We start from the raw sequence: 16,461 nt of genomic DNA, 5'->3' as shown, positions 1-16,461 counted from the left end.
GGGTTAAATTTGGTTCAGACTCACAGACAAACCTTACAATGAGTTGTGTAAAATTAGTTTTTACCTGCCCACCTATTCGTTGTTTAGCCAGGGTCAAGTATGATCACAATGGTTCCACATGGAATAAAATATAGTTCATATTAAAATGATAAAAAAAAAGATCCAAGCACAATATACCAGTTACCCCTCTAATTGCTGTACCAATATTGACCACAAGATGGAGCAGGTTGGTTTAAGTGTAAAAGAAGATGATGGTGAAAGCATCATCCCCTGAACATCTTGAGTGTTGGGAGTTATTGTGCTCTATGTCTGTGACTATACCGGCTAGGAAAAGACAGGAGTGCTGGTGGAAAGCCATAACAACAGCCCTGTTCGCCTGGAAAATCCAAACTACAACGATGTGTCAGGCTGCAAATCTGATCTGTTGTTGAAACTTCAGGAGAGGAGGTGAGACCTAGCAGTAAGGCAGGGTTGGTTCTCTCTACATTGTAAGCATAGAAAACTTGGATTGATAAAGGACATCGTCTTTTTTTTTCTGACAGTGTAGATCCCTTCCCTGTGAGACCCACCAGGTGATCACATGTGCTCTGGGTGGCTCTGCAGGCAGGAGATCATCTCTTGGACCGGCTTCCCCTCGAAGCAAATCTGATAGACTGCTGTGAACAGAGGGAACCTGGAGAGAGGACGGAGACAATCAGACACGTGGAGGGAATCATGAAACATACCGGAGCACCGATGAGCAAATGCCAGTGACATCATTATAAACTGGTCATACTATAACTCATCCAGCTATTTCGTTATTGATTGATCTTGGGATTTTTTGTTAATCAAACGTATTGTTTAGTCTATGAAATGAGATGCTAGCCTGGCTCTGGTTCATAAAAACATCTTTTAACTGATTTAAAGCTCAGTAATGAACATGTTGCAAAACTATTCCTGTAGCTCAAAACATCAATAACCCTTTTAGATCACATAACTGGTCATATTGTGCACCTATTTATCAATAAATCTGCAACTTCGGCACTGCACAGATCTCGTGAGCTCATCATTTTAACGATCAAATCAAACGTTGTGTCCCGTCCATGTTTATCGTGTTTCACTCAGAAATCCGTCACAGCTCGAATTCAAAGTCCAAAACAAACAAAGTAAGACAGACGCCCTCTTCAGACAGACAGGTAGCTAAAGAAAGAGACTGCTGAATACAGACTTGTCCACCAGGCCCTTCTGTTTGAGGATGTGGTAGACCTCAGCCGAGGTGGCAGGACCCTGGAGCTTCTGACCATTCAGCATCTCCTTCTCCAGCTCCTCGATGCTCTAGTAGGACGAGCAGATGATGCAGATTAAAGGCACTGGAAAATCATGCTATTCATAAGAAAGTAGCTGTATTTATTTAAATCTCTGCTAAGTGTGCACTTACCTTCCCCGTTTTAGAGAAGGCCTCTGCCACTCGACGGTTGCGGCCGCCGTAGCAGGTAGTAAGGTCAGCCACGCCGCAGCTCTCCAGGAAGGTTTCCGTGCAAACAGAGCCGTTGCTGCGATAGGGGGGGGGGGGATAGACACCAATATACAGTGAAAAGTGAAAGTGTGCATGTCAGTCACACTTTCACTTTTCACTGTATAGGGGGGGGGGGGGATAGACACCAATATACAGTGAAAAGTGAAAGTGTGCATGTCAGTCACACGCAGTCAGAGACATGGATAAGTTTAGGTTTATCCTGGACGTTGTCAACCAACAGAACAGCCTGGGTTGCGGCTTGGTCGCCCTGCTCACAGCAGGGGGGGAGCAGATCTTCTCCTCGGTGGTCTTCAGCTGCCCCTGCAACAACCTGAACTTCGTCTACGGCATGGTGTTCCTGCTGGTGCCCGCCCTGGCCCTGCTGCTTCTGGGTTACATCCTGAACAAGACGACGTGGAAGCTGTTGACGGGTCTGTTCGAGAGCAGGGACTCGCTGCGTAACTGCAACAGGCTGGTCGCCGCCTTCACGGTCCTCTGGCGGATCAGCACCACCGCGCTGGTCGCGCCCTGCAGCTGGATCGCCGTGGCTCTGCTCAACGGGAAGTACTACGAGTGTGTCATGACCGGGGCCAACGTGACCGCGTATACCGCGTACCTGTGTACAGAGGAGAGCTCCCAGGTCGAGTGTCAGCAGCAGCTGCACCGGTTCCCCTGCGGGACGGGCATCGATGCAAGCCTGTCCACGGTCCGCAACGATGTCCTGCTCAACCTGAATGCTCAGTCTCAGGTCAGTGCTGCAAATCAAACAGTTAGAGATGCTTCAATCTGTGGGGTTGGCTTTGGAAGCGTGATGTGTATAGTGATGATAATACAGTATTTAACTGTAATATATTATATCAGGCTGTATAATTATAGGGGAAAAGTTCAAAAACTTTGTGCTGCATATTTAACTTCATCATAAACAGAGTAGGCCACACAAAAAAGAGGGGAAATAACTCCTCAAACCACTGCAGCAAAATTAATATGGCATGTATAGGATTAGCTTTAGTCATACACAAATGTTGAGAATAGTCAGATGAAGACATGTTTTTCTTCAAATGCTTCCCTGCTAGGATTACACCAATATAAACCTACAGTTCTCATTTCTTATAATTGTCATAAAACATTCTTACTTTACTGCATAAGCGCCGGTGGGCACATGACAAGAAAGATACAGTAATGAAGGAAGTTGTAAACCCCTGCTGTAATGATTGTAAAACTTTACAATAAGGAACACAACACTTTCAGTAGTCACTAGGGAAAAAATGAGGAACTAGTAACTATTTAGTATGATGCATCACTTTAAACATTGGGGACACCACAGAACACCACCTGTCTGACACAAGGGGAAAACTTGAATGAGCGGACTCGAGTGCAGAGTTCGGGATGAAGCAGTTAGTCTTTAATTTCAGTTGCACCGGACACACCGGGGGAAACAAAAGGCGCCTCACGACGAGGGATGGTCTAAACTGAAACTACCTAACAACCTAGACTAAGAGATAAACTACAAAAAGGCAGAGCCAACAAAAATCACTCTTTCGAGGAACTAGAGGAAGAATAAAAACCTAGACTATGAGATAAGCCACTAAAGGCAGAGCCAACAAAAATCACTCTTTCGAGGAACTAGAGGAAGAACAAAACCCTAGACTATGAGATAAGCCACTAAAGGCAGAGCCAACAAAAATCACTCTTTCGAGGAACTAGAGGAAGAACAAAAACCTAGACTATGAGATAAGCCACTAAAGGCAGAGCCAACAAAAATCACTCTTTCGAGGAACTAGAGGAACAACAAAAACCTAGACTATGAGACAAACTACTAAAGGCAGAGCCAACAAAAATCACTCCTTTGAGGAACTATGGAACTAGACTGAGCTTGACTATGACGTGAGCTGGTGATCTGTACTAGGAACATGACACACTGGCACAGGACAAAAGGGAGACGCAGACTATAAACACATGGAGGGAAATGGGGAACAGGTGGACACAATCAGGAATCAGGGGAGACAATCAGACTGGTGACACATGAGGAAGGGCAAGTGACCTGAAACGAGAGGAGAGTTAATTTCCAAAATAAACCAGGAAGTCACAAAACAAACATGGAGACAGGACAAAAACTCAAACTTGACATACCGGTGTGACATTACCCCCCCCCTAAGGCCGAATACCAGACGGCCCTGGAATGTCCGGGTGGTCCTTATAAAAGTCACGAATGAGACCAGGATCCATGATGAACCTGGCCGGGACCCACTGTCGTTCCTCTGGGCCGTACCCCTGCCAGTCCACGAGGAACTGCCTGCCCCGACCTCGATTGCGCACAGCCAACAGCCTCTTCACCGCATAAACAGGGCCCCCGTCGACCATACGGGGAGAAGGGGGTGGCTTGGTCGCTGGCACCATGACGCTCTCTTTGACTGGCTTGACTTTGCTGACATGGAAGGTGGGATGCACCCTGAGAGACCGGGGCAGACGAAGGCGCACAGCCGCAGGATTGATGATCCTCGAGATGGGGAATGGGCCGACGAAGCGTGGAGCCAGTTTTCGAGATTCCACCTGCAGCGGCAGATCCTTGGCTGAGAGCCACACTCGCTGGCCGGGCTGATAGGCAGGGGCCGGTCTCCTCCTGCGGTCTGCTGCTCCTTTGACTCTGTCCCTTTGGCGGATTAGTGTCTGGCGTGCAGCAGCCCAGATGCGGCGGCAGCGGCGGACTAGGGCATGGGCAGAGGGCACCGACACCTCAGGCTCAGAAGCCGAAAAGACCGGGGGTTGGTATCCAAATACACAATTGAAGGGAGACATACCGGTGGCAGAGGTGGGAAGGGAATTATGGGCGTACTCGACCCATGTCAGGTGTTGGCTCCATGACGCAGGGTTCTGTGCCACCAGGCACCGGAGGCCGGTTTCCAGTTGTTGATTGAGGCGTTCCGTCTGGCCGTTAGCTTCCGGATGGTAACCTGATGTGAGGCTGGCAGTGGCGCCGATGAGCTTGCAGAACTCCTTCCAGAACCGCGAGGCAAACTGGGGCCCCCGATCTGACACAATGTCCCGAGGAAATCCATGGATCCTAAAGACATTGTCCATCATGATCTCTGCAGTCTCTTTAGCTGACGGCAACTTGGGCAAGGCTATAAAATGTGCCATTTTGGAGAATCTGTCAACTACAGTTAAAACCGTAGTGTTACCCTTGGAGGTCGGGAGCCCCGTGACAAAGTCCATGGAGATCTCCACCCATGGCCGGGATGGGATGGAGAGAGGCTGCAGCAGGCCAGCGCGAGCTCTGGAGGAGGTCTTGTTCCTGGCACAGACTGGACACGCCTCAACGTACTCCCGGACCTCCGGTTCCATGGACGGCCACCAGAACCGCTGCGCGATGGCGAACATGGTCCGACGTACGCCCGGATGGCAGGTGAGCAGAGACGAGTGAGCCCAGTGAATCACCTGTGGACGCAGACTAACCGGGACAAACATACGATTATCGGGGCATCCACTAGGTGGAGGGGTCTCACCATTCGCCTGCTTCACCGTAGTTTCTATGGGCCAGGTAACCGCTCCAACCACACAGTTAAGTGGAAGGATGGGCTCAGGTTCCTTGGCCACGGGCTCGGGGCTGAAAAGACGGGACAGGGCATCGGGCTTTGTGTTTTTGGCCCCCGGTCTGTAAGACAGGACAAAATGAAAACGGTTAAAAAACATTGACCAGCGGGCTTGACGAGGATTCAGCCGTTTAGCTTTTCGGATGTACTGCAGGTTTTTGTGATCTGTCCAAACCAGGAACGGGTGTTGTGCCCCCTCCAGCCAGTGCCGCCACTCCTCCAGTGCCACCTTCACGGCCAGCAGCTCTCGATTCCCCACGTCGTAGTTCCGCTCCGCTGCCGTCAGGCGTCGTGACAGGAAGGCGCAGGGGTGAAGCTTGCTGTCAGCCTCCGATCGCTGGGACAGAATGGCCCCAATCCCCTCACTGGAGGCGTCGACCTCCACCACGAACTGGCGAGAGGGGTCGGGAAGCAGGAGGATAGGCGCTGTGGTGAACCGTCGCTTTAACTCCTGGAAAGCTGCGTCTGCATCGACGGACCAGCGGAATGGCACCTGCGGGGATGTGAGACTGCAGAGAGGAGCTGCTATTGCGCTGAAGCCTCTGATAAACCGCCTGTAAAAGTTAGCAAAACCCAGAAATTGTTGCACTTTCTTGCGGCTATCAGGTGTGGGCCACTCGGCCACAGCGCTAACTTTAGCCGGGTCCATCTGCACCTTTCCAGGAGCTACGATAAAGCCCAGGAAGGAGACGGTTTCGGCATGAAATTCACTCTTTTCTGTTTTGACAAACAATTTATTTTCTAGAAGACGTTGCAGGACGAGTTTGACATGTCTCTTGTGAGTCTCCAAGTCGGGGGAGAAAATCAAGATATCATCGATATAAACATAAACAAAGTGATCAAGAAAGTCTCTCAACACATCATTAATCATTGACTGAAACACCGCTGGGGCGTTTGTGAGACCAAACGGCATGACCAAGTACTCATAATGGCCGGTTGGCGTATTAAACCCCGTCTTCCATTCATCCCCTTCCCGGATGCGGACGAGGTGGTAAGCATTACGAAGATCCAATTTGGTAAAAATCTGTGCTTGCTGAAGCTGGTCGAATACTGACGACATGAGGGGAAGGGGATATCTATTTTTAACGGTGATGTCGTTGAGGGGGCTATAGTCAATACAGGGGCGGAGGGTTCCATCCTTTTTCTTCACAAAAAAGAACCCAGCACCGGCCGGGGATGAGGACGGCCGAATCAGACCTGCCTTCAGTGAGGTCTCGATGTAGTCTTTCATGGCCTGCCTTTTGGGGCCCGAAACCGAATAAAGACGGCCCTTGGGGATGGTGGAGCCTGGCAGGAGCTCTATGGCGCAGTCACAGGGACGATGAGGTGGAAGAGCCATGGCCTTACTTTTGCTAAAAACTTCTGCGAGGTGGTGATAGCAGTCTGGCACTGCAGTCATATTGATGATCTCTGGGTCTGTGGCAGAGTGAGCAGAAACACTTCTATTCATTGTTTGATTCTCGGGCTGTGGCTCCCGACAATGGTCCTTACAGCCGTCCCCCCACCCAATAATGTCCCCGGTGCGCCAATTTATGCTTGGGTTATGGCGCATCAGCCACGGGATCCCGAGGATAAGAGAGTGCAGAGAAGAGTTTATCAGGTAGAGTCTTATGCGTTCCCAATGATCGCCAATGCGAACCTCTACTGGTTCGGAAATGTGTGAGATATCAAACAATGCGCTCCCGTTGAGCGCACTTGCCTTAATAGGCTTACTTAGTTGTTCGACCCGCAGCCCCAGTCTCCGAGCTAACCCCCAGTCAATCAGACTCTCATCTGCCCCCGAGTCAATTAAAATTCCCAGCTCAAAATCTCTGTGACGGTGCGTGACCCTTACTGGAGTTAATTTACGTGGTGTGGAGGTGATGGCTGTGAAATGACTCACCACCAGGTCAGCTTTCACGGGGCAGGCAGCGATGAGGTGGCCCTGCGTGCCGCAGTAATAGCACCGACCCTCCTGGGCACGCCGCTGCCGCTCCACCTGGGAGAGCCGGGCCCTTCCCAGCTGCATGGGCTCCTCCTGCTGTCTGGAAGCGGGTCGAAGATGCTGCTCGGGAGGGGGCTGATGTGGTGCGGCGTGCCGGAGAGCCCCGCGTCGCTGCTTCCGCTCCTGCAGCCTGTTATCCGTGCGGATGGCGAGGGCAATGAGGGAGTCAAGGTCTGGGGGAAGATCCAACGGGACCAGCAGATCCTGGATAGGGTCTGAGAGGCCCTTCAGGAAGACATCATACAAGGCCGTGTCATTCCACCCGCTCTCCGTCGCCAGGATACGGAAGCGGATGGCGAAATCAGTAACCGAGTCTCCTCCCTGCTTCAGCCTGCTCAGTTCCCGGGCGCTCTCCCGATCAGTCGCCACAGGGTCGAAGACGAGTCTGAGAGCCCCGGTGAACCTCTCTAGCGTATCACACACCTCGGACCTCCTGGCCCACTCCGCCGTGGCCCACGCCCGGGCCCTCCCCGTGAGATGGGACATCATAAAGGCGACTTTAGATCCTTCTGTGGGGAAGTCACGGGGTGAGTATTCAAAATGCAGTTCGCACTCGGTAATGAATGACCTACTCTGTCCAGGGTCACCGGAGTACCGTTCCGGGGGGGCCAACCTGGGGCATGTGCGGGCGGGTGAGGCTTCGGGGAAGGGCTCCGGAGTAACGGCGGGCTGGGTGGCGGCTGCGGCTGCGGCTGCGGCTGTGTCCTTGGAGAGGAGGGTGAGGATCTGTTCCATCTGGGAGCCGAGGCGACCCACCTGGGCTATCACGCCTGCTTTGAACTCCTCCTGGTTGAGTGCGAGCCCCTGGACACTGTGGCCAAGGGCGGTCACCTGCTCCTCATGCTGCACAAGCCTGGATGCCTGGACGCGCAGCGCCGCGGTTAGCTGCTCCCGCTCTGCCGAGTCCATGCTGGCCAGTGTGTACTGACACAAGGGGAAAACTTGAATGAGCGGACTCGAGTGCAGAGTTCGGGATGAAGCAGTTAGTCTTTAATTTCAGTTGCACCGGACACACCGGGGGAAACAAAAGGCGCCTCACGACGAGGGATGGTCTAAACTGAAACTACCTAACAACCTAGACTAAGAGATAAACTACAAAAAGGCATAGCCAACAAAAATCACTCTTTCGAGGAACTAGAGGAAGAATAAAAACCTAGACTATGAGATAAGCCACTAAAGGCAGAGCCAACAAAAATCACTCTTTCGAGGAACTAGAGGAAGAACAAAACCCTAGACTATGAGATAAGCCACTAAAGGCAGAGCCAACAAAAATCACTCTTTCGAGGAACTAGAGGAAGAACAAAAACCTAGACTATGAGATAAGCCACTAAAGGCAGAGCCAACAAAAATCACTCTTTCGAGGAACTAGAGGAACAACAAAAACCTAGACTATGAGACAAACTACTAAAGGCAGAGCCAACAAAAATCACTCCTTTGAGGAACTATGGAACTAGACTGAGCTTGACTATGACGTGAGCTGGTGATCTGTACTAGGAACATGACACACTGGCACAGGACAAAAGGGAGACGCAGACTATAAACACATGGAGGGAAATGGGGAACAGGTGGACACAATCAGGAATCAGGGGAGACAATCAGACTGGTGACACATGAGGAAGGGCAAGTGACCTGAAACGAGAGGAGAGTTAATTTCCAAAATAAACCAGGAAGTCACAAAACAAACATGGAGACAGGACAAAAACTCAAACTTGACATACCGGTGTGACACTGTCATTACCAGATTTGTGCCACTCTCTTCTCTAGTAACTCATCATTATGGTCCCCAACTACAAATGATTAGAGAAGAACTGGTTATCGATTCATCATTTATGAAGTTGACCCTGATTAGTTTCTCACTCGTTTCTCAATTAGAGCTCGGGCCATCTTCTTGTAAAACAATATATTTACCAAATTCTCACTACATTCAATTTAATCTTCTATTCAATTTTATTTATAGTGTCATATCAACAACAACAGTTATCTCAGACATTGGCGAGAAAAAACTGCTTGCATAGTAGTTATAGTAGTAGTAATATTAGCAGTAGAAGTCCATGGGGGGGAGGGGAGGACCAGCCCCCAGCTCCGTATAGATCTATCTCCAACATGTTGCCGTGGAGCAAAAAGCAATCAATGTTGAAAAATTATCATGTCTGTAAATCCTCACAGCACACCATTAAAAGGTTAATCACAAAATCACACTCTAATGCAAAAAACTGATGAGGCAGTGATAGAAAAGCAACTCAAGTTTACTGCGAGGTAAAATTACTGTTTGTGTCAATGGAGCGTGGTGGCTTTAAAGACAGCACAGATAATGTCTTCACTGCCGTCTTACGTAAAGTTTAAGCTGCGGGAGAAGCACTTACAAACCCACTACACCTCCAAACTATCCCTTTAATGTGCGACGGAGATCAAAGTTAATTCTAAATCCTGCGTGTGACCACAGATCCTGGGTTGGCTGCTCATCACCTCCATCATGTTGTCCAACCTGCTGCTGTACTGTCTGGCCCGCTGCACCTCCCCCATCAGCTACATGCAGCTCCAGTTCTGGAGAGCCTACTCTCAGGAGGAGAGCAACATGTTCGATACACGCATTGCTGAACAGGCCAAACAGCTCGCCGAGAGGAACATGAAGAGCTTCTTCGACCAGACGCCGCCTGAAGTTATCACCATCCTCAACAACGAGGACTGGGAGATGGTCTCCTCCCTCTACAAGTTCAGCGCCAATAACCCCGCCAATAACCCCGCCAATAACCCCGGCGATAACCTCTACTACAGTACCTTGCACAAGTACGTGGAGACCAAAGGGAGGATGGCTTCGGTCACCTCGGTGTGACTTAGAAAAACTTGTACATGCCTTTATTACTAGTAGGCTAGACTACTGTAATGGTCTCCTTGCAGGTCTTCCGAAAAAAACTGTCAGGCAGCTACAGCTTGTTCAGAACGCTGCTGCTAGAGTTCTTACAAAGACCAAAAAATGTGAGCACATTACACCAATTCTTAAATCCTTACATTGGCTCCCTGTATGTCAGAGGATTGATTTCAAAATCCTCCTGCTCACATATAAATCACTACATGGTCTAGGACCGAAGTATATCACTGATATGCTCCCACTAAGCCTTCTAGACCACTAAGATCTTCTGAGACCAATCTGTTAGTGATTCCCAGAGTAAACAACAATCACGGGAGAGCATCATTTAGTCACTATGCAACAAATGGCTGGAATAAACTTCCTGAAGATGTAAGACTTGCCCCAACTCTGACCACTTTTAAAACTAGACTGAAAACTTTTATGTTCACCATAGCTTTCTGCTAAATCTTTTAATGTCTGCACTGTTTTTAATTATTGCAAATATGTTTTTATTCTCCTTTCTTTCTGTAATGCATTTTTAAATTTGCCTTTATTTTCTTTTAATTCTTCTATTTTTTTTCACTTTGTTGTATGATGTGAAGCACTTTGAGTCTCCCTTGTGGATGAAATGTGCTATACAAATAAAGTTGCCTTGCCTTACCTTGCCTTGCTGCCGGACTGCAGAAACAGTGCCTGAACAATCCATTGGATTTTGGATTATTGCATAAAATAAAATATTGCATTCTGTTTATTCACTGACATATTTTATATCCTAGAACAAAACGTTAAAATCTCTTAAACTTGGTTTAGACCAACCAAAAACCCAGAAAAGTGGCTGCACTTCTCTATTGCTGGACCCGCTGGAGGAAAGGGAGGCATGGGAGAACCAGAACCCGGACTGCGTGGGGCAGAATGTCAAAAGGAGGTTTTCTAAAGGGAAAACATGTTGCTTCTATAATGTGGCTCTCGGTGGCCCTGCTCAATGGGACCTTTTACGAGTGTGCCGTCAGTGGTCTCGATGACAATGTGGTGGTGGAGCTGTTCTGTAATAACAAGACCATGAAGTGCCAGGAGGAGCTGGCCCGGGTGCCCTGTGACCAGTCCAAGCTGTCCAGTGATGAGCGCATGGAGCTGCTGCTAATGTTCAGGGCCCAGTCACAGGTAAGATAAACACCACACAGCAGTGCAAACATCACCCAGGATTAAACTACTCACACAGTTCTCCTGTGGACCTGGAAGGAGATTCATCAAGTCTAGAAAATACCCCTGATGATGTCATAGGGAGACACAAATTTACAACAAATTTACAAAAGATCATGGTCACAGAGGGTCTAATGAAAGATGCTATCCAGTTGCATTAAGGGAAATGTAGGATCCAGTGATCCATTCTAGGGACTAAAACCAAGGATATGTCATAGGCATCGGTATTGTTGAAATGCCAATACCAATATAATGTAACCCATCATGTAAATAGAAGCTGTTTGTGTATCATTGGTAATTATAATATTTCATTAATATTTAAATAAATCTGCAACAGAGCTGATTATGTGGTCAAAATACTAAAAGACAAAAAAGGAAGGTTGTTTTGTTAGATCCTCCCAGTTTTGTAAACGCCCAAACCCTGATCACATCACTATGACATCATCAGGGAGGGTTATTTGTCTAGACTCCAAAAATTGATTAATGCATGAGGCTGACTTTTCTAGAGAGTTCTTTTTGCACTACAATTACATTACTCATATCGTAGTGGCATTGCACATGGCGAGGAGGCGTCTGGAGCACCTACCAAAACCACACTGTGAAATAAGACAACCCATCATCATTCAACATGGAATTCAACAATCCCTTCAGATTGTTTTCCCTTCCTATGTCACATGAAGGCTCATATTTTTAAGCCAATCAGAGTTTACTGGGCTTTATTCAGGAGGGGCCCTTAAAGAGGGAGGCGCTCAAACTTTTCAGACTGAGGGTGACTCCAGGTATATTCAAACAGACAGTATGAGATAAAGAATGTCTTTTGAACATTAAAGCACATTTATGTTCACGGTACCTCTGCAGATCCTGGGCTGGTGTATCATCATCATTGCTGCCGTCGGGGGCCTCCTCGGTACCTGCTGCAGAAACTGTCGCTCCAAGGTCAGCTACCTGCAACTCACATTCTGGAAACGCTATGTGGAGAAGGAGAAGGAGCGCTTCGATAGCTTCGCTTTGGACTACGCTACCAAACTGGCGGAGAGAAACCTGCAGAGCTTCTTTGAGAACAAGGACCCTGAGCCGTTCCCTTTCCCCAACCACAAGGCATGGGAGGAGATCTCTGCACACTACACCTTCTCCAGGAGTGAGCAGTACTACAGCACGTTGCAGCGGTACGTGGAGAGGACGGACAGGGACTTCACGCCGGAGAAGAGACCTGTTTTGGACTACGACCATGGGATAGAGATGCACTGAGAAAGGGCAAACGGTGGTGACACTGTCATCGCTGTTGGTATGTAACTCAATAGTCTGTTGTACGTGCAAGTTTGACTCAGGATAAGCTGTCCCTCAACGCTGCCCTGTCAGTATACTCTGAAGAATGGACCGATTGCCAAACTGCAATGGTGCGACTTTCTCGAACCACTAAGCTAATGAATGGCATAACCACTAATTTATTAACACACTACTTCTCCCTACCTCCGTAACACTGCATGCATTTGAGGCATTGTATCACTAGCACAAAGTAAGTAATTAACATTAAGAAGCTGCAGTCAGGGCCGTAGCTACAACTGAAAACAGTGAGGTCATGACCTTTATTTCTGATAAATTGGGGATTGTAGCAACCATCAGGATCGTGGTGGTTCGTGTCCTTTAAAACAGACCAGCTATTGTTTTAACTAATAACACAAGTGCTGATCATAGCAGGTGAGCAAGTCAGACAGGGACTTGGACCCTTTTCTTTAAATCCTGGCTACGCCCCTGGTAAACATGCTAACCGTCTTAACAGGCCTTTGTATGCTACGCTGTATCATGTTTGACAGTGAAGCGTTTTTTTTTTCTTCTGTTAAAAGTGTGAAGCACAATCAATGTCATTATCTGTCAGTTATTGGGGAACCAACTTTTGTTATTAAAGCTTTTTCAATTTAATTGCCTGTCTGGCGTCCTGCATTTGGGTCCTCCGTTTTGAGCTTTTAGCATTTATTTGCATCCTTGTGTGTCCTTAAAGTTATAATCCTAACAGAATACATTATGCCAAACTCCATTTCAGGGGTTGAAACAAGCCTGGACCAGCTTTTCTATGGGAACTGTGTCCGACATTAGCGTATGAGACAAGGCGGTACCTTAAGGCTGGGTTTTTTTTTTGTTTTTTTTTAATTTTATGTGTTGAAATTTCGCTTTCCATCCTGAATCCCAAATGTCCTACAATAAAAGGAAAAATATAGCCTATTTATTAAATTAAATTTTTTTCTAATATGTTGCATTCATTTGATGAATTATTAACCTGGAAAAGATTATAAACCTTCTGGTGTTATTTCAAATTAAACTGGTCATGAATTCTAGTCTGATGTCAGTTTTAGATCTGTTTCCAATGTTTCCACCTCCATGGGAGTCACCACCATGAGTAAACAGGCTTGTTTCAGATAAGTTGTGACTTGCCTCGAAAATAATCAAGTGTCAGCTTGACTTGCCAAGGCAGAGGTAGCAGACATAGAGGCTTTGCACACTGCACTGAGTGAGCTGTTAGCCTGAGGCTAAAGCTTCCACAGTGGGCTAACCTTGACTTTAGGAGTTTTTCAGGGCAACAAATTCTCACTCTCAACTCGTCAAATACGGACACATGGCTAGTGGCTAGAAAGGTACGGGCCCCAAGGGGTTAAAAAGCTGTGCAGGGTCCAGGAACCCTTGGTGATATGCTTTGCTCTCATCAATGACTGAAAACCAGGAGCTACCAGGGAGTCTAGCATATCCTGGATCCTTTGAATCTGGTGCCTGTCTGAGGTTATTTGGACTGTGACACTCGCCCAGAAAAGACACTCTTAGTCCAAACATTAGTATAGTGTGCAGAATTTGCAGAACAACCCTTTATATGAATCAATTTAATATAATAAATAGTGTGTCTGCTGCATGCTACCCTGTAAATAATCTGGATAATCTCATCAGGTTTATCACGACAATAATTCATCATTTGAGGTATCCATCTGCTCTCATGGTGGTCCACATTCACCTTCAGGTTCCTTTTCCTGATTCATCTCCCCACAGCGTGACCGTCAGTTTGTTCTGTGGCACCCTCAGGTGGTGGATGACTGCTACCACACCTTCCTCAACGACTTGTGTTATTAATACAAGGGAGGACCTGGGCTTGTGGTCCTAGAGGGATTCCATTCACCACCACTGTATCAACCGTACCAGTTTGATGTAACTTCAGATGTGACAGTCATATCTTTGAGCTTTTATACTTGTAGTATGGGATTAATCGTGTAGTATCCAGTAATGGCTTCACATAGAAGTACAATATCATAGATGAATGTATACTTATCTTTTTAAATGAGAGGCTTCACAGTGCATCTTGTCTCCTTTAGTCATCTGGTCTGGTCTGGTCTGGTCCGGTCTGCTCTCTCTAAAAGACAAAAATAAGTGTAGAAAATAGTTACTAAATCATGTCAACAACATTAAAATATCTTAAACGTGTGTTAAAGACAGATCTTATCTCAGGCCTCTGACAAAGTTTGAGGAAAATGAACTAGAAGTGCAAAAATGCTGACTCATTTCTGAGTTTGATGACTCATTCCTGCAGCACTCTATTATGAATTGTTAAACCATGAATGTTTAATATTTGTCTCCTGTCTCAATTTGAAGACTGGCTTGCGGGCTCAGGGAAAGGGACATGTCTGCACATGTGCAGTGGACCGCCCGATACAGGAGCAAACCAAGGAGGTCAAAAAGAGGGGGAGTTTCAGCGTTGTCATATCGTTGGGGTACAACGCATGAGATCTGGCCTGCACTTTGCAAAAGGCTCACTAGCTGGCGTGTGATCATAGAACAAAGGGATGATTGATTTGTTTCACTGAGGCGTCTGCAGTTAGCCTCAGTTCGGGAATATACTTTATACAAAAAGTAAAGATGTGAGGAAGGAGGACCGTGTGCCATTAAGTTAATCTAATTTTAAATGACAATGATATTGTGCCGAAAGAGCACCGGAGTGGACACCATCCCCCTACTCCATGTCAAATGCAGTATGCCAAACATACAAGGATGTCTTACTGCATACATTTTGCAGTCTGCAAGCCAGCAAGCTTTTTTTGACCCACAGCAAGAGGGTCACAGTTCAAGGTGCAGTGTATTGATAGAATTATAGAAACTGAATGCAGACTGCACGCATCACTACATACTTTGTAACGGCAGCTGCAGCGTGTACTTAAAGTAAAAATAAAAAGAAATGTGATTTGAAAAACAGTACATGTCTAAGCCTTTAATAGCCTTGAAGCAAACCAGGAAGAGGGAACTTTTTTGGGGTCATGTGATGAGTGGCTGAGACAGTATCCAGTTTTCACAATGCTGGAGAACAGCAGCCACACACACACACACACACACACACACACACACACACACACACACACACACACACACACACACACACACACACACACACACACACACACACACACACACACACACACACACACACGAGGCAGCTATCAGGTCACTCAATAACACACTTGTAGCGACACAAAGGCTTGTTAAAGATTTATACTTTAATTGACACGTTTTCACGGTGTGTTTACAGGATAACGGCTTTAGGGCCTAATTCAATGGATTAGCTCATTGTTCCTCACCTCAGATAAAGACTCACAGCCGCTGTGGAGACTTAAACAATTACATAGCAAAGATACAATCTGTATGACTTACTTGGCAACAGTTTGGCAGTTTAGTGAGGAATAACTCGTAGACACGTGCCTGATATATTTAAAGACATTATTAACACACTGTAGGTTTGTTAACTCGTGTCTGTTCATACAGATTTCATTCTAGCTCCCGAGAAGGATGTTGTGAGGGTCCTTGATTATTTTCAACCCCACTGTATGTTCACCTGAGTGGCAGTAAGAGCATATGAATACAATCCTTACGAAGTTCTACTTAAACACAGAGTGAACCCCCTTAGCTTCTCCTTGTCCATTGCTGGTGTGCTTGTGCAGGACAAAACTTAAGGGCATAAGTCTGACACAGATCGGTCCCTCGCTGGTGTCCACAGACAGGCTAGTTTGGGCTGGTATGTTTCAGTTGTCTCAAGTAATACTGATATGAACTCTACAGATAACCACAGTGTCACAATAATAAAAAACAAAGATGCCACTTCAGAAATTTGGTCACAAACCTGGAAATATACACTATTTGCAAAGGTTCAGGGAAGTGGTGTTGTGATATACAGGTATTAACGATAACCCTGTATTTCTTTTTAAGTATTGATATCAATAATACACTAATTCTGATATTGTGTAAAAAAAAAGGGCTATATTTATATATATAGCTACAATAACAAACACAGAGGGCTACTTCCTGAGTTAAATAGACT

General features: G+C 46.9%; 1 protein-coding gene and 2 pseudogenes across 3 annotated transcripts; 2 read left to right on the top strand and 1 right to left on the bottom strand.

Moving 5' to 3' along the window:
- Positions 1 to 680: 680 nt before the first annotated feature.
- On the bottom strand, positions 681 to 1,696 carry LOC311024814 (glycerol-3-phosphate dehydrogenase 1-like protein pseudogene; annotated as a pseudogene). Its single transcript, XR_014599327.1, has 3 exons — positions 1,683 to 1,696; positions 1,418 to 1,532; positions 681 to 1,314 (listed from the first exon to the last, which is right to left on the bottom strand). The product of XR_014599327.1 is annotated as a glycerol-3-phosphate dehydrogenase 1-like protein pseudogene (transcript).
- On the top strand, positions 1,695 to 9,902 carry LOC311024813 (calcium homeostasis modulator protein 6 pseudogene; annotated as a pseudogene). Its single transcript, XR_014599326.1, has 2 exons — positions 1,695 to 2,243; positions 9,513 to 9,902. The product of XR_014599326.1 is annotated as a calcium homeostasis modulator protein 6 pseudogene (transcript).
- A 918-nt stretch (positions 9,903 to 10,820) lies between these two features.
- Positions 10,821 to 12,799, top strand: LOC311024754 (calcium homeostasis modulator protein 5-like). The gene is made up of 2 exons (XM_084027313.1): positions 10,821 to 11,078; positions 11,976 to 12,799. Exons 1-2 carry the CDS (start codon positions 10,830 to 10,832, stop codon positions 12,363 to 12,365), a joined length of 639 nt encoding a protein of 212 aa, XP_083883439.1. The 5' UTR covers positions 10,821 to 10,829; the 3' UTR covers positions 12,366 to 12,799.
- Positions 12,800 to 16,461: the final 3,662 nt, after the last annotated feature.

This window comes from Eutrigla gurnardus (genome assembly GCF_963514095.1).
Source record: "Eutrigla gurnardus genome assembly, chromosome: 14".
Lineage (NCBI taxonomy): Eukaryota > Metazoa > Chordata > Actinopteri > Perciformes > Triglidae > Eutrigla > Eutrigla gurnardus.
This window is presented reverse-complemented; position numbering and strand designations above follow the sequence as displayed.